Here is a 21,216-nt window from a genome sequence, read left to right as displayed (position 1 = left end):
CATGTATAAAATCAGTTAGATTTGAGGTTGACAAATGATCGTAACCTAATCTTCTGTATGTGGTTTGATACAGGTACCAACTTTCTTTAAGTGAAGAATATGCATTTAAAAGAACACAACAGTTTAGAAGGATTGTTTTCAAATGTCTCATTCTTGAGGATTAGAAAGCTTTTAAACTGTCTTAAGTTTATTTAGCAATTGACATGCTCGCTTATGAATCACATAAAGTCCAAAGGAGGAAATAAAATGCTGGGGGTACTGGAAATAGAATATATTGAAATAAGGATTGCAATAAAAATAATTTAGAGTTGTAATAGTGGAAAAGAGGACAGAATTATGAGCCTTCTTGTCTTGTTTTTGTGTGCTGTGCTCCTAAGAAATCTGATGATATGTGACTCTTCTGTGGCAGTATTGTATGAAGAACATTTTCTGATTCTGAAGATTCCAAAACTGATTTCAGAATCAGTAGTGAAGTGTTAAATGTTGTATTATTGTTTTACTTCAGTATTGGTTCATCAGGATGAACATGTGAGTAACTCTGTTAAAATCTTTCTGTCAATGCTTAGTGTTGAAAAGTGAGTGAAGCTTCTGCCTGTGCATGCCTCCCTGCTCTAGCCCCTCCAAATTTAGAGAAGCTTAAAATAATGTAGTACTCAAAAATGAAGATGCAGGCCATAGGGAACTTGTGTACTTCTCAAGTATTATCAAAGCCAGTAGTTTTATGATAAGCATTTATTTAAGTACAAATAGTGGGGAAATAGACGTCTAAAACAAAATGGATGCTAGTATTTATTTTCAGATTAATTGTTGAAAGGCAGTATGTCTTGTATCCCTCAAAAGTGTTTTTTTCTCACTTCAGAATATACCAAATAAATCCAGCCTACTAAATTTGCATGTACTATTAGTTTTTCAGAAAATTTGATTAAAATTAATTTTTTTAACTTCCCAGATTAAGTTGCTTCTGTGTTGTACAAAGTTTTGACTGCAACTGTTTAAAAAACTCTTTCAGTGTTTGTTAACTTTTTCTCTTTAAAAATGCAATTGTTTTATGTAGTGGTAGTGGGAAATATGGTTTCCTTATCAGTATGAGGTACTAAGTTACTTAAAGCTTTAATTTTTATTTCATGAAAAAATAAAATTGGACTTTAGTTTAAAAAAACATAAAAATGTTAATCAAACCTCTTTTTAGAATATTTACACTAATATTAGGATTTGCATATATCCAGCAAGATTGTGTTAAGGTATTTAAACAATGTGAAACACTATTTTTCTGGATGAGGTGCTTCTTTGAAACTTAAACTATAGCTGCTTGAAGGCACAATGAAGTTAAAAATCTATTTGACTATATGGAAAAGCTTCGCTACTAACAGTGACAGAGAGAAGTACATTCAATTGGAAAGGAGTTATTAATAACATTTTTCTGATAACATTATTTATGCAAACTTTGTGCCTTAGATTAAATTTTCCCGTTAAGTATTATCAGAGCCTAGATCAAACCAGTATTGATCTCAGTCGAATTGCATCTTGTTAAATAGTATAGGTGTTCCAGAATAGAAATGAGTTGCAAATATAACTGTGTAAGAGTGGCTTCCTTACACTTTTGGTATTAAATGCTCTTTTGCCTTTTAAGCAGATTTCCAAGAGCATGTGAGTGAAGTATATAGTCACAGTTACTTACTGGGGACCAAGTAATAGGTGGACATTTGGCCTAGCATCCATGTGATGGACAAAATTTATCTGCAATGAAATAAAATACGAAAGTATATAGCTAAAAAATTCCCTTGTCATTTACATGTACAAGTTTCACAGACTGCAAGCAGTACAGGCTGCATTTCTCAGTGATGTAAAATACAGGATGTAACAGCTTCGTAGCTAGAGCCCTCGTTCAAAATGTAAGAGCCAAGTTGATTCTCCACTTCTATCCTTTCTGTATGAGGATTACCCTGAACGCCAGCCTTTTGGCTGCTCTGTGGTGTGAAAAATTCTCTATTCCTTCTTTTAAAGCTCTTCTACAGAAGATTAACTGAACTGAAAAAGAAAGGGATAGAGATGGTCTGTTTTCTCATCCAGTGGAGTAAGCAACTGCCTTGGAGAGGGAAAAACCTTGGACTGAATTTCTGACCTAGTTCATCCTGCATCTGAAACTTGTTGCAAAGTGTAAGGTATCTTAATCAGGAATGAGTAAGAATTTCCCTTCCACAATGGCTGGGACCACTATCCAAGTTGCTAGAATTTGTAGTTTGATTTCCATTGATGCAGTCTACTTATGTGATCCTGAGGGATACTATGATCATTCTTCCACTTCTCGTGATGTCCATGAAAAACGGTTGCCAGTGTATTTTATGCAGCATGATTCTGTGGGGTGATGATGGGCAGTCATGCAACATGCCTAAGGAGCTAGGTGAATGCGTACCCATGAGGTAGGCTTTGATGCTGTTCTGTACTCCTGCTTTTAAATGCAAAAAATAAGGCTAAGGGCTACTGAAGAGGTTTTAATAGTGATAGTAATAATAATCTCTCTGAACTTTGGTACTTTATAGATTAAGCAGCTCTGTGTATGTGAAAGGGAGAAGGGTTTTGATGAGCAATATTTTGAGTAAAAGATTCTCAAGTCTGTGGAGCCTGACTCTTCAAGGTGCCCTAAATGCTGTTGTTTTTTTTTTAGAGGAGTTGCTTATTCATAGGTACTGAGCCCCTGCCCCTCCCAGATCTTAACATGGAAAAAAATCAGATGTTTTACCTCTATTTATAAGACTGGTTGTAGTTCTGACCTTTGCAGTTTGTCAAAATGTACTTTGGTTTGATTTGTATTTTTAGAAAGCAGGTCATCAGCCTGTGATCTTTTTTGTCAAAACCAGAATGTGGTACAGTTGTGAGAATACTCTGTGCCCCACTGCCGTCACCAGTTTAGCAGACTCAGAGTTTGTGTCATTCAGGGTTTAAACTCTGGGGAGAAATGTTGTAGGCCTAATTGTTAGTCTGAATTTACATTCTTTGCAAGTTGTGCTTTCACCAGTGGTTTAGAACTAGTCTTGAAGGGTGTTTTGGTTCTGGGGTTTCTATGGTTGTCTGAGTGGATTTTTTTAATTTTCTTTTTTATTACCTTCCTCCATAACTGGTATTTACCCTCCCCCTTCATCTTTCTAACTCCTTGAGATATATACCACTGATGGATCTTCTGCTTGTTATCTGACTACCTGGTATGTTTTTGTACTATAGGATGTGATTCATTTACTTACTGCTTTGATAAATGAAACAGTTGGGCTGAAAAGACTTTGTAAAATATCTGGCAAATTGTAACCTTTAAAGAAAGTCAGGAAGTTGAATCATGACTCAATAGAGGACTGTGATAGAAGGTATCTTGAAAAGTTAGGTATGTGCCCACAGGATGATGAACCTCCAAGGACTTGGTTTAGCTTACTCCTCCATTGACAGCAAATCCCTGAAAGGGACCACAGCTTTTACCGATCTCCTTCAGTGGGTGGCAGTTTACTGTTGCAGTCAGCTACTGGAGTTAAACTTGTTTGGTTCTGTTGTCGTCTTGTACTTTTACCTGGAGAGGATTTAAGTAGATACCCATTTTCTCAAAAACCCAGCAGGTTACACCACACCTCCCTCTCCACCACACCTCCCGCCCCCCTCCCCCACCTCTGCCATCACTCTGCATCATAAAAAAATCAGAATTCATGTTTTGAATCAAGTGACCCTAACTTCAGCTTATGAATCCATTTTAAAAAGTGTAAAGGTATAAAATTGAGCAATCTGTTCTGGCTCCTAAAGTGTTGAATAGAGCACTGAATGCCTGAGCATTAGCATGTAAGTGTCAGATGTAGAGACAGCAAAAATTTCCTTAATGAAGCCAATAATTATATCTGTGAGTTCTGGAACTTGGATGTTAATTAGTATACTGTAGGTGATAGGACCATACATTTTAAAGGGTGGTGAAGGGTAGAATTAGTGTAAACATTATAGTCCCGTATGTGAGGCAGGATGGAGAAGAGAATTGCTCAGACAACCCTTCTGGCTTTTCTCAACTTTTGAGTTATTGAACTTTGAACTTTAATGAAATTATTTAGTATTTTTCCTATATAAATAGTTCAGATAAAGGATACAAATGATTTTTTTTTTTTTCTCAGTATGCTGTTGTTCAAGAGGGAAAACACAAAGGATTTTACTCCTTTGTGATAGAAATTGTGTGTGATTATTTTAGTGAATTTTTGAAAAAGTAAAACTGATTCTGGAATTTAGCGGTCACTTTGTGAATAATCTCAAATTTTGAACTGATGTAATACATAGAAAATGGTTTTCATTTATAATATTTTTGATAGTGATTTCTTATTACAGTGATATAAAAAGTATTGGTTTTAACTGGTAATGGGAAATTAATACCACATTATATAGTAACAAACCTCTTTTGCTTCTAAAGAACATAGTTGGGATATGGGCAGTTGGGAGATAAGCAGTTTTTCTGCTACAATGAAACAGTTATGTGAAAGGTGTCTCTGAGGAATAAAATTGTTTCATGCCGCTTTTCCTCCTTGTATTTAGAAATGTTTTGAGTTCCAGAGAAAGCTTTTCCTGTATTTAGAAATGTCCATGCAGATTTTTATATATATATATATAGATATAAAATATAATTTTTTGCTATGGCTGCTCCCTCAGCTGAGACACTACTTGTCTGCTTATTTGATAAAACTTTATTGGGCAGTTCTGAAGAGGCTGCAGGGCATACAGGCAGGAAGAGCCTTGCTTGGTTGAGTTTGTTTCTATATGAAATAATGCTAAAACAAACTGGGGTCTTTGAATGTGAATTTAACACTGAACTGTTTAGAAGGGAGCTCTGGTTCTTGAGTAGCAGCTTGTACTTTAGATGAGATACTATATTACAGTATTTTATCTAGTTGTTATTTTAAAGATGGAAAGGTCTTCAACTAAAAAGAATTGTTACTTAAATGTAACCAATGCTTTTTCATCCCAGGTACTTCATGTTTCACTGAGTGACACTTTCTCTTTCAATGTGTTATACAGAATGGGAGCATATACTTTCGTATTATGCGCAAGTTATGTTTGTGTTAATGGTGTGCATTTGTAATAAAGCAATTGGTTATTAATTTTGAAAAATGTTACTATTTTTAATTAAAAAATGAATAAAATTTATGTGAATTTCACAAAAATGAGATTTCTTTCACATTACATTCCTGGAAAATGAGTATAATAACCAGGTGTTGGGTTTCTGACAGAATTTTCCATTATTAGAAATTAAATATACTAGCAGATTTATGTGTATAAAATGTGTATAAAAAAGCGAAGTGATGGAATAGGAGTCTCTGTGGTTTTGAAACTTATTAAATCTTTGAGCTGTATGGCAGCCAAATGCCTTGATATGAGGCAAGTATTATGCAGTATTGACATTAAATCTTTTCATATGGTCTAGGGGAGAATAGTGGATCTTTGTGGCATCCGTTTAGCAAATACATTGCTTTTTTTTTTTTTTTTTTCTTTGATAATTTAGTGAAGAAACTCCAAAACTAGAGGTCAGTCTCTTCCTCTCTGTGATTCTGAGGAATGTCCTTATTAACTGCTTCTTACTCCTTGGCATGTATGTGTGAATGCTATACAGATGCTGTGGGAAAGAGCTATCTTTCTGCTTTATTTCTCTTTAATCGAGGTGCTATGCTCTCTTTCCTCTCAGACCATAAACAGGTCAGCTTAATCCTCCCATTTATGTAAAGGGTTAACTGTGTTATAAAGGATTGCTGCATTTTAGCTTAAATTGAGAGGGTAGAGTGTTACCTTCTAATGAAAGAAAGCTTTTATTGTTATTGAAAATAGCATGGTAAAAGTGGAAGGGTGATAGCTGTAAAGAACTGAGATCTTACCTGGTCATGCAAATTTAAAGGGTAATTTAGCCCCAGTCAGAAACTAACCCAGCTGAGGTTAATTTGAAGCCACAGGTATGACCATCATCAGTCATGAGATCCAAGGCAGAATGGTAGGTACAAAAGCAGTATAAGATTGCAGTGTACTGTAGTTTGTTTAGGCCAAGCAGAACAGGAAAATGACTCTTACTTCAAGCACAGGTCCTCCAATTGTAGAGCATGACTGTGCTTCGTATGGTGAAGCGGAATCTTCTGTATAGTGAGTTTGCAGACTGGTCTCTATTTTAAAAAGTTGTTTCAGCTTTTGCTCCATCTTGTGTATATGTTAGATGGCTTTGTGTTAATAAATTTAGCTTTTACAGTTTTAACAATATTTCTTTTGTTAATAGTGAAATAAGATAACTAAATTTGGATTATTGCTTGAAGAAAAGCATGTTCTTAATAATTAAGTTTGGGGGGTATTTTCACAAAGACGTTTTGTGGGGTTTTTTTCTGCTGGATATTTTGAAAATAATAATTTTAATTTGTACAAAATCTTTTTTCTGGTTTTGCATACCTTTGATGCCAGGTGAATGTTTTTTGTAGAAAAAAAGGTCAATTAGATGTTCCTGATTGTCAAGTAAGCATAAATTGAATAGGGAAGGTGAGCAGTTGCTTGTTGGTCAAGATACCAGTTTTACAAATATGTGCTGTGAAGCCACCTGTTGGCATGATAGCATGGCTAGGAAAATGTTTAAAATAAAAGTTTTGTGTTTTTTGGTTTTTTTTTTTCTGTGAATATAACTCTCTAGCTCTCCTGATGTGTTGCTTAGATTTTGATTTCTGCTGCTCAAAAAGAGAGTATCCCATGTTGCACCTTAAGGAATGCATAATTATCAGTCATGCTTGGTGCTATAGTGTGTAAAAGCTACTTCCTCTATTTTCATTTTCACATCAGATTAATTAGACAGGAGCAAACATGATTATAAGAAATTAACAGCATAATAATTTAGGGAGAACGGCAATATTAAAAGAAAAAGATAAAAATACTCAATTTTTATTCCTAGTATAGTGAAGTATATGGTGATACTGTGTAAACCTGTTTTCAGCAGAAATATGGTACAGGGCTTTTCCTTCTGTTACTTTTCCTGTCTTTTCTTTCTTTCCCTCACGGTGTCTTCCTTTCTTTTCTAGCATTATTCTCCATGCAGACATGCATGTACATGTGTTAACTTGGAGGTGTATTTTTGTATTGCCCATTTCGTACATGCCCTGTAACTGCAGGGTGTATCCATGGTAGAAGATTGGCTTGAGAAGCTGAATGTCCTGACAGCACTGTAAGAAAGGTAATTCATGGTACCTGTTTTATGTCTCTTCATCAAAATATCTGTCAGCAGGAGGCCCTTTTCAGCTGACTTCTTTGTGTTTTGGAAGTTGGCCACAGTGACAGTGTTTCTCTGCTTGCTGTAGAAATGCTAGCCTAAAGTGGCCCAACATAAACTTTGAAAGCGAAACTAACATAAGTACAAGTCAACATGAAGTGGTAATATTCAGCTGTTGCATGTCTGCTAAGTGTTTTCTTCCCTTTTTTTGGAAGGGCTGGAAAACCGTTTCTCACAATTATGTTATTTAGTCACTAATATTAAAAGAACACCAGATTATTGCTGGCCACAGAAGTCACTTTGAGAGAATGGTCTGCTTTATTATTTCTGCCTTTCTGGCATATGCTTTAGATGGGTGGACAGCATTTCTAAAACTACATTTTTAAATACACTGGGATTCAGAAATTGGGTCTTAGTGTCTGTATCTGTACAGTTAGATAGGTAATGTTCCTTTCAACACATGTTCCAGGGTTTAAGCATTAGGCAGAAGTGGAAATTTTTGTTCTTATGGAATGTCTTCCCATTCTTCCTTTCATTTTCACTGTATTAATTTCAAGTTTCTGTTGTTCTCAAGTAAGTAGGCACAGAATCTGTTCTTTGCTGAAGGCAGTTTCTTACTGTAAATTGTATACTGGTTTCTGCAAGTAACTTCACAAAAATCTTAGAGCAAAGTTGTTAAACAAAATTATTCCTTTTTACAGAACATTGTGTTGGTGCTTCTTGCTAAATGAGAAACTGCTTTGTGTAGAGCATTGTAGTCTTAGAAGTTTTCAGACTCCTAACATAACATAATTAATAACTGTATGAGGACTGCATAAATATGTTTGATAAGCAGTAAGTCCTCCCTGCTATCATGCTGTGGGTACTACCATACCTTGCAATGGAGGAGAAACATTTCAGTGTATCCGCCTTCTTTCAGGACAGAGAGGTATGCTGGACCCTTAGACAGAAATTAATTCTCATACATCATCTCTCAGGAAGTCTAACCTTTGCTTACGAAGCCAAACTTAATTTTTGCTGACAGACAGCCTGCTGCAAGACTGGCTGCTGCAGTCTTGTAAAATAGCAAGAAATGAAAACTGAGTCTGACTGAACTTTATGCTCCTTCTTCGTCTGCTTTTTCACAGCTGTGAAAAAGAAAAAACAAGGTTTATTTGCACTCAATGGATGCGCTTTCCTGCAGTGAAACACATAGCAGATTTTTTAAGTGACTTCTCTCATTTGATTCAGCAAAAATATTCCACTTTTCTCTTTTTCAGTAGCTTGGCATATAGAAATCTTCTGGGTCATTTTTGTTTGCTCTTTTTTCCCTCACTGCTAATTCACCAGGATCTTTAGAGCCAAGTTGTGACTTTCTTTTCCCTGTATATTTTCAGCATGTTTGAAAAATTCATAAGCCGTATACTTTGTTATCAGATGTCTATTCAAAAGAAAATGATGAAAGGTGGTACTTGTGCCAGTCTTTTAGTAAATGTATAAAAAAATACAATCTGCTTGGTTCCCTGTTGATTCCCAGTTGCTGAGAGATGTAGTAAGAGTGGTCGAAGTGGTTACTGTTCTGGCTGTCATCCACCCAAGTCCCTCAGAGTTTCCTACTCCAAAAGCAACAGTGGTGGTATGATGCTGTCCGTGTTCTTGAGCTGACACCAGCTGATAGAAGCTGGTGCTGATTTCAGTTTAAAGTACCGAGTTAGTGTGCCTGTAGTAGCTGTTGAGCAGATGTGCACCCTAGTCAGCCATCCTTGTGTAAGTGAGATGCAACCTTGGGAGAGCACTGTTAGTGTTAGTAGCTGCTTTTTTGCATTGTAGTGATGAGATTATTGTAGTTACGAGACTGTATATACACAGATGAACTGTAATACAGAGATGCCATTTAACACCATTCACTTACTCCCCAGAGGAAAACTACCAATCAGATAGAAATATTCTGTCCTGCAACCAAATATGGGAAAGAAGAACAGGACCTACTGCAAGCAGCCATGGATTAAGTAGTGCTTTAAAAAAAAAAAAAAAAAAAAAAAAACAAACAAAACAAAACACAACAAAAAAAAAAACAAACACAAAAAAGTCAGGGAAATCCATATGTTAAGGAGCATCTTTTTTCAACAGCAGGCCAGAGGCAATTAGTCAAGGTATACAGACTTCTTTGGCTTTATTCTATTAATGGTGAAGAAAAATCCCATTATTATTATCTTATCCTACTTTTCTACTTATTACCAAAGGCATACCTTACTTATTCTCTGCTAAAGGTTGCTAACTGTGATTAAGGTTACTCTGTATGTTGTTAGAACATTATTGCCCATAGAATGTTTTTCCTTTAAGCTTTGTAAAAGGAGGGAAAGGAAGAAAAAAAAAAATACAAGAAAAAAAGCAATGACATGACTTACTGTTGTTGTTTTTGTTTGTTTGTTTTGAATTGTAATCTGTGTAATGCCTATTAAATTATATTGGCCTCTAGAGAAGCTGACAGTACTTTCCCTGGCTGTTCAAATTTTAGAGGGTAGAAGTTTAAATTTGTGGTGAATGACATCTACTCAGTGTTCAGGTCTTTGATTAGTTAGTTTAAAAATAGGAGTCTTTGAGAACTCTTGAATTGTTATGAGTATAAAGTACTGTCAGATGAGTTTCTCTTCTGTCTTTTACCTTATTGCAATTTTATACAAAGGTGTACATCTGAGTTTCTCCACGCTCTAGAAAAGCAGGTGTGCAGGAGAGGATGAGCTTTTGTGAAATCTGCAGTCTTACATTAATGTTCATCAGCAAGCCACTACTAAAACCATCCATCTTTTTTTGTTGTTTTCAAGGTACAAGATTATGCAATGAGGTTCAGATTACTTAATTTAAAGACTGTTCATATTAGAGTAATACAGTGAAGGAATTTACTTGAAGCTCTGGGAAAGGAAAAAGCTCACCATCTTAAGTATGCTGACAGCATCTATAGCGAGAAAGCTGAATGTAGTCTATATGTTCTATCAGAAACTGATGACATTTGAAACAGATATTTAATCTTTCTTAATGAGTATTTTATGTGTAGTTTCTGTACTCATATAGACTGAAACTGTAAATACATGGCAGGAAGTATCTTGAGCTAGTATTTTCTGTTACTGGTTTGAAGAAATAACTTCCAGTGATCCAGACTTGATTTTTTTACTTATTGAAGTAAAATCAGGTATGGAGAACAACTTCTTAATAATTTTACATACACAGATTTAGGAACTCTGGAGTAAATTTAGACTCTTAGGAATTTCTGAAACGTAGCACTTGAAATCGGTGTTACCCTGTGTGCCGAACCCAGTACACCTTGAAATGGTGTTTCTGAAACACCCTTCTGAGTAATGTATGAATATATTTCAGCAAAAGTTTGGAGGCAGCAGGGGAACAACACCTCATACTTCTGCAGATAATTAGACTAGGCTTCATTATCTGACTATAATGAGAACCTGTTGCTTGTCATGCCCCAGGAATGCAGAAACTTTTTTATCTTTCGAGGTATCTTTAGTTATTTTCTTTAATATAAGTAATTATGTTAAAAATGCAGAAGTTGAAGTTGTTAATTATGTAGATCTTACTATGATTCAGTATAAGAATGAAGATTATGTATTTCTAGTGAACAGCCAGACTTTTCAGGAATAGTTCAGTGCTCCACTGTATCACTTTATGGAAATAAATGAGCAGATTAACATTTATTTAATGATGTAATTTATATAGGAAAATCTTTAAGTTATCTGAAACAGCATTGATTAATAGTTCCAAGCCATTTTATAATGGTATTTTTATTAAACTTTTAAAAGGTGATTCTTCGTTCAACCGTGACTTGTATTTTGCTGTGTGTTTCCAGTATGATGTTTTCTGTCCTGACTCTTTAGAGTTAGTGTTGTTTTATTTCTATAGCAGTGTATTCTGGCAGCATTGTTTATAGTATTTTTTTCTCAGGAAATGAGTACACCTAACCTGAAGGTGTGAAAAAAATAAGAAATTGATAAAGGCCATATAAATACAAATAATCAAACTTTTCGTTGATGTACTTTTGTGAATACTGCATTGAGATAGCCATATGCTGAAAATGTTTTGTAGCATCAAACTGACTAAACCATTGACTATTCAAACTGGATTCCACAAATGGATTTACATTTTTAAAACTTCTGCATTTTTTCATAAATCTGCTTAAAACCACAGCATTGCTGCTCCTCAGATTTCAGAAAAGCAGCCTGTAAGGTTTTTCTTTAATTCTTTTCACATTTATATGTAATTAATATATATTGTTATTCTTCAAAATAAGGCATGTGAATTTAGTTATGATTATGTTTATAAGCACAGAGGGGGCCATGTTGTTTGCTGGGTAGTAATCTGGCAGTCTGGCAATATGGTAGTTTTTTGTCTAGAGGCCTGTGTTTTGTCAACCTGCAGAACTTGTAATGACAATTCATAAGGCAGAATTTCATTTTGCCTCATTAATCTGTGTGTCAACATCAGATTCTCTTTTTGGGTCTGATTAATCTCCCATTTTCAATATGTATGTTCCAGGTATTACTGTGTACATAGCTACCAGGCTTTGGCAGTACATTGGCATAGTTCAGACCCTGTTTTTAGTCACATATAGCTGCAAGAAGAATTTCTGGAGGTGTCTCTAGTTAGGCTGTCTAAATTCACTGTACAGCAGATGGCACTGGAAGAGGCCATCAGTGGGAGACTTCAGTGATGCTATAATGCATACAGAACACTAGCAAAGCTATTGCAGTGCTGAGGGTTGTGAAGAAGTTGAATAGCTTGTTTTAATGCATTTCTGGAAGGGGTGCATGCTGGGCTCTTCTGCTTCAGCTTTTCTAGATGTAGACAGTAGAAAATTCTACACTTGCAAGTGTATGAGTCTATCATGTTGAGGAGTGGTCATACAGTACTTTTAAATACATTAATCTACAATGCAGAATTGCTATTGTATTTTTAAGTATGTGCAAATAAATAAGAGTATCTGGATCAATTAGTATTTTATTTCATGATATATTTGCTTTCTGCTGTCTTGGATAAATATGTGTTTGAGATATCATAAAGTAGAGTGTTTCTCATGCGGAAAACTTGTTTAGAGGTGTGCTCTCGTTTGTAGGTGTGTTCAGTTTATTTTGCAGAGCTTTGACAGCAGCCTAACATTGACTAGATTTTTATCATCTTTTCCTGGATGAATGAGCTGGACTTTTAGATATATGTCTGTTGTTCATATAGTTTGTATGTGAACTTCAAACCTTTATTGTTTCTTTATATGAAATGTTACAATGATACAAGTAATGAGTTGTGCATTAGGGCAGTCTTGTTTTGCTTGATGAAGACGTTGGCCACTAAGGTAGATTGACAGATGTAAACCACTAGCTCAAGCAGGCTCAGTCACATTCAAAGTAGAAAATTTTTAATTCTCTATGCTGCCATAAAGATTTATCTGTTGAGATTATTTTCAGATACTGCTTTTTCATTTGCAAAGCAATACATTTTTATACCGAAAGACTGGTATGTGATAAAAAAACCTGTTCTTTTAAGTGACTTGTTAAGTCTTTTAGTTATAGAAAAACTGAAGAAATGCTGTTCCTTCAGCCAGATCCTAGGGAACTACTTTTTTTGTAACATACCAATAAAAAATATATCGTGAATCAGACAGTTTGGGTCTCTTACATCTCTCCCCAGTCAACAGCCTGGTAGTGTTCTTTTATTTTCTCCCTAGGTTAGAAGGCAGATTTTACTTTGTTTCATGCTTGCTTTTTCAGGGCTAGGAATTGCAAACATTATGATGTATTTCCACAATGATGGGGTTACATACCTGATGAAGTGGAAATAGTATCAGCTTGTGGATGTCAGAAACAGTTGGAGAAGATCATGGATTTCACAAGTGGGGCTAATGTGAGGATTCCCAGGCTTCTGGTAGTACTTACACAAAGGCACAGTTAAATTTATCAAATGAACAAGCACTCTGACTTTGTCAGTTTAGGAGCAGCATAGAATCCTGAAGTTAAATTTTTCACTCATTTTGTTAGGTTATTTCAGTTATATATGATGAAAAGAAACTGCAGATTGGTAAGATGGCAAAATCCAAATGGTTTAGGAATAGAAGGTCAACAAGGCATTTCAAGTCTACTCTTGATATGTAACTGTCCCTTTATCTATATCTGTAGCTTTTTCTTAATTACTGTACATTGTCAGTTATTCCCGTATGCCAAATTTCAGGCTTATAAAACTCACTAGATGTGTTCTGCTCATGTTTGATTTTCAGTACTTCTATATTTGCCAATTATTCCAAACATATGGAGCTCATATTAAGCCCAATAATTTAAAATGTTTCATTTTATGGTTCTGCATGTATCTGTCATAAGAAAAGGAAAATAAAAGTAGTGTCTTAACTTCTGAAAATATATATGCATATCCCAGTATAATCTTCATGTTTTTTCAGGTGTCAGGACTCCTGGTACCACAGGAATTATCTTAAAAGTGGGAGACAAGCAGTAAACTTCTAATAAAATACTGGGTTTTAACATTTTAATATTTATTTATAGCAATAATTGGTTCTTAGTCTTTTGTATAGGAAACAGGTTGTTTCCTAAAGTCATGTTTTCTTTGCTGATGGCAAGTAAATCAGTTTATGGAAAGAAAAATTTTTTAGTTTCTCCCCATGGAGAGAAAGGAAGGTGCTCTTTAATTTGGTAATTAGAAAAAGGAAATGGAAGTCGACTAAGATACTCTAAAGATGGACCTGGAAAATGCCAGAGGTTATGGCAGAGACAGAAAGGGTCTTTGTGGTGGGGTGATGCATAGTGTAGGGAATTTGAAGATGGGACTAGGGTACATATCCAGGTAAATCAAGCGTTAGTCCTTTTGCTGTTTGAGAGCAGCGTTCAACTGCCCAGCAGCAGGGCTTTACTCAAATTTTTTCAAAGTATTTTGAAGTTCAGAATCCTTAGATGTGTTTTAATTTACTTTGGATATGATCCTTTAGCCTTTGTGTACTTGAGGACCACAAAAGTTGGAATAATGTGGAATAATGGCTATTACTAATGGTAGTACCTACTTCTATGGCAGCAGCAACTTCCTTTTCTTCTTCTTGTGCTTCCCCTCTCTACAGAGCTGCTTGCTTTGGAAGGTCTAATTAATACTAAAAACACATAAGCCCCCCACAAACCCAACAAAACCACCCTTCCACCCCCAAAACCACTGCAGCCAAGCCTCAAACAAACAAACAAAAACAATAACAAAAAAAAAAAAAAAACACCCAACAACCAACCAACCAACAAAACAAAACAAGAAAAACCCAAACCCAAGCTGAAAAGTCAAATTTGTGGAGGCGGTGGGTACATGACTCTGGAAGAAGCCAGGTGGGAGCAGTTGGCTGGTGTTTGAGCAGATGTGTCCACTTACTCTTGGCAGAAGTACTGCAGGAAGAAAGCTTTATTAGTACTAGGCAAGGAGAGCCCATGATTTGACCTCCTCTGTACCTAAAACAGTGTTTGGAAATTAACTTTTCTTGTATGGAAGTTCAGGAAGAGACTTCTATGACTTGCTCGAACCAGATGTTACTTTGCTGTTAATGTGTGTCTCTTTTCACTAGAGTTAGTTTTCCTAGAATTATGTAGCTATTTGAATATTGCTCAACTTTCCTGTGTAAAGAAAGTGTGGCCTTGTAAGACCATGTTTTAGGAATAATTAGAGTTTAATCCTCTTGGATAGAATATATAGAGTATCTTCTATAGTTTTATTATCTATTGTGGGGATTTTTAGGAGCCTTCTGAAAGAGAGGGATGTTTCTGTGCTTGCAAATTTTATATACAAGCACATATATATGTAAGCAAAATTCTGGATACATGCATTAAATATATGTGCCTATGAGTGTGACATAATGTGTGAGGGAGGTAATCCTCCTTCTCTTCTCAGCCCTGGTGAGGCCTCACCTGGGTAGTGTGTCTAGCTGTGAGCTCCCCACTACAAGAGAGCAAGTCCCTCAAAGGGCTTCCAGAATGATTAAGGGTCCGGAGCATCTCTCACAGGAGGAAAGGCTGAGGGAGCTGGGCCTGTTCAGCCTAGGGAAAAGAAGACTCGAGGGATCTGATAAATGTGTATCTGAAGGGAAGATGTCAAAAGGATGAAGCCAGACTCTTCTTGGTGCTACCAGGCCATAGGATGAGAGGCATTGGGTAGAAATAGAAAGGGATTTCCAGCTGAACATGAGGAAGAACTTCTTTGCTGTGAGGGAGACTGAGCATTGGAACAGATTGTCCAGAGAGCTTGGGGAGCCTCCTTCCCTGGAGATAGCAAGAGCTAACTGGATGCATTTCTGAGCAATGTGCTCTAGGTGACCTGCTTGAGCAGGAAGGTTGGACTAGATGACCCCTGGTGGTCCATTCCATCCTCAATCATTCTGTGCGTATTTTATAAATAGCATGCTGAAAGAAGGAAAAAAAATAAAAGGGGGAAATCTCCAGGGCAGATATATCAGATTAATTCCTTGAGCCTAATTGGTTTCCAAGTCAGCTCTCTATATTTGCTTCTATTTGATGCCCATTACTTAAAGTGCAGGAATTTCTGTTTTGTTTGGAGGGGAGAAACCCTTATGGATAATTTAAAAAATATTTCTTTTGTGAAGTTAATTGTTTTTTATTTGTTTTCAGGAAATGGCTCTTGAAGTTAAATGAGGCTGGATAAAACACATAAATGAAGCAGAAGCTGCTCTGCATGTGTTAGGGCTATATCACCACAAGCACTGCTGATCAGCCAGACTTCTTGGTAACTTGTCATAATGAAGAAAATTAGTCTCAAAACAATTCGCAAGTCCTTTAACTTAAATAAAAGTAAAGATGAAAGTGACTTTGTAGTGGTTCAGCAGCCATCATTAAGTGAATTTGGAAAAGATGACTCCTTGTTTGGCAGCTGCTATGGTAAAGATTTGGCTAGCTGTGAAGTCAATAGTGAAGATGAAAAAGGAGGCAAAAATAGATCAAAAAGTGAAAGTTTAATGGGTACGTTAAAAAGGAGGCTTTCAGCAAAACAAAAACAGAAAGGCAAAGGCAGCACACCATCTGTAAGCTCCGCAGATGATGACACCTTTTCTTCCTCATCTGCTCCAATAACTTTCAAAGATGTGCGAGCTCAAAGACCTCTGAGATCCACTTCTCTCCGTAATCACCATTACAGTCCAACTCCGTGGCCTCTTCGACCTACAAATTCAGAGGAGACTTGCATCAAAATGGAAGTCAAAGTCAAGGCCTTGGTCCATTCCTCTAATCCAAGCCCAGCACTGAATGGTGTTCGAAAGGACTTTCATGACTTGCAGTCAGACAGTGTGTTCCAGGAACAAAACAGTGTGTTAAAAAATACAGAATCTCAGAACGGGGACTTGCATCTTCATATTGATGAACATGTGCCTGTAGTTATTGGATTAATGCCTCAGGACTACATTCAGTATACTGTGCCTTTAGATGAGGGAATGTATCCTTTGGAAGGATCACGTAGTTACTGTCTGGATAGTTCCTCACCCATGGAAGTTTCAACTGTTTCTTCTCAAGTGGGGGGAAATGCTTTCCATGAAGAAGAGAGCCAAGTGGATCAGGATGTAGTCGTTGCACCAGATATCTTTGTGGACCAGACGGTGAATGGTTTGTTGATTGGTACCACAGGAGTCATGTTACAAAGTCCAAGAGTTAATCACAGCGATGTCCCTCCACTCTCACCTTTGCTACCTCCAATGCAGAATAATCAAATCCAAAGGAACTTCAGTGGATTGAATGGCACAGATGCCCATGTGGCTGAAAGTATGCGCTGCCATTTGAATTTTGATCCTAACACTGCCCCGGGAGTTGGAAGAGTTTATGATTCTGTACAGAACAGTGGTCCTATGGTTGTGACAAGTCTCACAGAAGAACTGAAAAAACTTGCAAAACAAGGATGGTACTGGGGCCCCATTACACGTTGGGAGGCAGAGGGAAAATTAGCTAATGTGCCTGATGGCTCGTTTCTCGTTCGAGATAGTTCTGATGATCGTTATCTTTTAAGTTTGAGTTTTCGTTCCCATGGAAAAACTCTTCACACTAGAATTGAACACTCAAATGGTAGGTTTAGCTTTTATGAACAACCAGATGTGGAGGGACATACATCTATAGTTGACTTAATTGAACATTCAATCAGGGACTCTGAAAATGGAGCTTTCTGCTATTCGAGATCTCGCCTGCCTGGATCTGCAACTTACCCAGTGAGACTGACAAATCCAGTATCTCGGTTTATGCAGGTGCGTTCTTTACAATACCTGTGTCGTTTTGTAATACGTCAGTACACAAGAATAGACCTGATTCAGAAACTGCCTTTGCCAAACAAAATGAAGGATTATTTACAGGAAAAGCACTACTGAAAGCTTACGGGAATCTTGCATCTTGCACTTTGGGAACGACAACAACAAAAAGAGATTGAATTACAGTTTACAGACTTTCATTGCTATCAAAATCTTTTGCTGCCATAAAAATATTTCATTTTTGTGTGTAAAAGAGAAGTAATGCATTTGGATTTATGTTTGTTTTGGGGGGGTTGTGTATTATTTTGGGGGAGCTTTTTTTTTTTTTCCAAGAATGATCTCAAGTTTATTTTTAGAAGTGTGAAATAGCTATCTTTCATCAATGTGCAGATTAATCACAATGTGAATGATCAGATTCTCCTTAATTTCCCCCAAGTCCTTTGCTGCTATCCACTGTGATTTTTATGCATTGAAAGCACATTTCATGTGTATTCAACGATAAGTAAAACTCAAATGAAACTTGTTCAATGGATTCCCCCCCCACCCCCTGCTTTAAAATAGCCTGTTTGAAAAAAATTATCATGGATAAAAAACATACTGGTATTCTAAATTACAGAATTTACTATTTTAAAAACAATTTCCCAGTATCCTAATGAATTTCTACAAGATATGCCCTAATATAGAACTTACAGTCAGAGCTGTGTGATAAGAACATAGTTATGCAGCATATCTTTTGGAAAAAAAAAACACCTTTCTCTTCAGCCTTGTATTGTCTATACACTTTTGTGTTTGAGAAGGTTAGTTCAGCTGCCTTTTTGTCTCAGTGTTCTGTCCTTCTAAAAATGGCCTTTTAAAAAAGTCAGTGTGTAGTACCTGTAAGGAAATGGCAGTATTTTGGTCTTGTCAAATATTACCTTTAAAATCATGCCATAAGTTAAATAAATTAACATCTACCAGGTCCCCATCTTTCTGTCCTTTTCCCTCCTACCTCCTGTTGGGGGGACCAGGGGGTTTTTGTTTGGTTGGTTTTGTTTTCAATTTTTTTTGAAAGATTCTAGGAATTGTTGTTATGGGAATATAAATTGATAAGCCATTGTAGCGAAGGGGGGAAAACTTCTAATAGGATGATTTCTACAATATATATTCAAGCTATTTGAAATTTTATTATTTTCTGGGTTTTTTTTTTTCATTTTGGAAATGCAGTAATACACTAATATCCTTTGGATAGTTTTCTCTTTTTTTTTTTTTTTTTGGTATCCTTTGGGGAGGAAGGAACAGGACATGACATTTAAGATGGAAGATGCTTAAAATGCATCTCTCAATCTCTATTCTCATAGCCTTTCAGATTATAGAACATATGAACACTAACCCTGACCACAGAAGATATGTCTGTTGTCATAAAATATGTTTTGACATATGAAATATTGAATCAATTAAGTAAAAGTTTATGATATTTGTCAAAAATTCTGGCATTGAAAAGCTTACAGTTATTGTGACCTTCTGTAGGGAAAGACGTTCAGTGGGGATTACATGTTCTACACTGTAATATTTTTGTCATGCAAGGTTAATCCATGGCATTTTTCTGTTTTGCTTCAGGTTTCTCCCTCATCCCCTTCCCCACCAATGAGTCTATCACTTTTATTTGTTATTTGTTAAAGGGGTCATAGCCTGGAAGGGAGGCTTGCTTTGCCTGTGACTGCCCCACTTTTTATTTTAGAATGTCATCTTCCCCATCCTTGGTAGGAGTGTCTAGTCACTAAACATCAGTTTAGAAGAGGCTGTTCATCTTTGATAGAGCTTTCTTGTTTAGGTCATTTCTTTTCTTTGTTTCGCCTGGCCTTTTGTCCCCTGAAATGAGTCTTTAGTAATGAATACAGTATTGCTGCAAGGTGGTGCAGTAGCACTACATCTTGGGTTGCCTGAATTGATAGACTAAATTTATATTTTTTTATTTATTTTTTGACCATAATGTTTAACTAAAAACTAAAAAAAAAAAAAAAAAAGAAAAAGAAAATCAGAGGTAGAGAAAGGATGCCTTTGCTTTTAAGGGAGGGAGAATAAGGATTTCTTCTTTAGTCTGATAAAGTTTTAAACTTTAAAAGAAAAAAATCTAGAGCAGTCTATACGTGTGATTTCTTGGCTCTGCCATTGGGATGTATGTATGAAAGTGTGAATTGTGTTTTCTTTTTTTTCCTCTGCTGATTTGCCCTTTTCCCTATCACCGAATCAGGATCACAAACTTTATTCAAAAAGGCACAATAACCTATTGTATGGTACAGTGTTCTGATTCTGGCTGTGAGGAGGAAAAAGAAAATAATTTTTATGGATTTCAGACGCATACTTTTGGAAGAAAACCTCTGGCATTTTCTTCACTTTAAAAATTCTTTCCCCATACAAGCCAGAGGGCCTATGCATTCTACAGAATCTTCAAAAGATTATAGTATATTAAATATTTTCTTTGCCATTTAATACCACTATTGAATACATTAAACCTGTTTATATTATGCCACATACATTAATTTAGCAGTCATTGCATTGAAACTTAAATAATTGAAGCTGTAATATCCTTGTCTTATTGTTGAATTGAAAAACGTGCAAGAACACGCATGCTAAATTTTTGCCCATGCCTTTATAAATTTCATTTTTTTTTCACTCATACAAGTTGATGCCTTTTTTAATAAACAAACAAAACAGAAAACAAAACCGACACACTTTGGTTCAGCTATCCAGTTTTATAATTGCTTTCCTTGCTGTGTTCTTCATCTGTGAACTTCTTCAGGTCAAGTTAACTTTGTCATTTCCCCCCCACACTGTAAAGCTTCCATAAAAGGAACACTGTAAAGTGGTTTAGACCTAGAATGTGAGAACCATGTAGCACATTGCTTCTGAATAAAAAATGATGGTGATATTTTTACTAAGCTCAAAGTACTTTAAATCAGTAGTAAGTAGACACAAATACTTGTTTTTACAGGTTTCATTAATCAGGACCTTGCAGGTTGTTTTGTTTGTTTTCTTTTCATACTGAGGTTAACTGGCCAGCCAGGAGAAGGAACCCAGAAAAATTACTTTGAAAACATTAAAGATACTTACAATTTCTTATAATAAACATTAATATAAAAGTAACTAATTTAGTTATGAGACAATTTAGACGTTCTCAGAGTAACCATAAAAATTGTGTTGACTTCTCCTTCATGAAAATTGGGGGAACAAAGTGTCCTTGATAAATAAAAAGAAAGTGATTGAGGATATTTTGGGGACCTTTGGAAGTAGATACACTAGGAATAAAAGCTAACTGACTATGATCCTTACATAGGAGAAAAATGGCTATTTATGCAGCACAACAGTTTAAGGGTTCAAATGCAATTGATTTGTGGAAAAATGTTTTGAAAATGAAACTTTGGAATAAAGCTCTTTCTTTGAGTATCTCGATTGATGTTATTAATAACATTGTTTTACCAATTAGAAGAATAAAACAACACTTTATATTTGGAAATAGAAAAATAAATTTGCACAAGTCATGTGTGGGTTTGTTTTCGTTTTTGGTTGGTTTTTTATTTTTGTAAGCCAGTGTTACAAACACCTGGAAGTGATTTGTATTCTTTGATCTATTTGAAGGATATAGCACTTATCCTGCTGCTGACATAGTGAATGCCATCTTTTTATCAAAATGTTTTTCTGACAGACAGATCAGAAATGCAATTAAACTCTTTGTTCTCAGATGAGC

General features: G+C 35.9%; 1 protein-coding gene across 4 annotated transcripts in view; it reads left to right on the top strand.

Moving 5' to 3' along the window:
- Positions 1 to 20,915, top strand: part of SOCS6 (suppressor of cytokine signaling 6) — a 28,877-nt gene extending 7,962 nt beyond the window's left edge. For 3 of the 4 annotated variants that reach the window (XM_065667906.1, XM_065667904.1, XM_065667908.1), the window contains exon 2: positions 15,880 to 20,915. In XM_065667906.1, the coding sequence (XP_065523978.1) occupies positions 16,008 to 17,612 (1,605 nt within the window). In that variant the 5' untranslated portion in view covers positions 15,880 to 16,007 and the 3' untranslated portion in view covers positions 17,613 to 20,915. Of the gene's footprint in view, positions 1 to 6,053; positions 6,139 to 7,052; positions 7,205 to 15,879 lie in introns of those variants that run through there. The other variant, XM_065667905.1, reaches the window with a different exon arrangement.
- Positions 20,916 to 21,216: the final 301 nt, after the last annotated feature.

This window comes from Lathamus discolor, chromosome 2, assembly GCF_037157495.1.
Source record: "Lathamus discolor isolate bLatDis1 chromosome 2, bLatDis1.hap1, whole genome shotgun sequence".
Lineage (NCBI taxonomy): Eukaryota > Metazoa > Chordata > Aves > Psittaciformes > Psittacidae > Lathamus > Lathamus discolor.
Note: the sequence above shows the minus strand (reverse complement) of the source record. Positions and strands in the feature narration are given on the sequence as shown.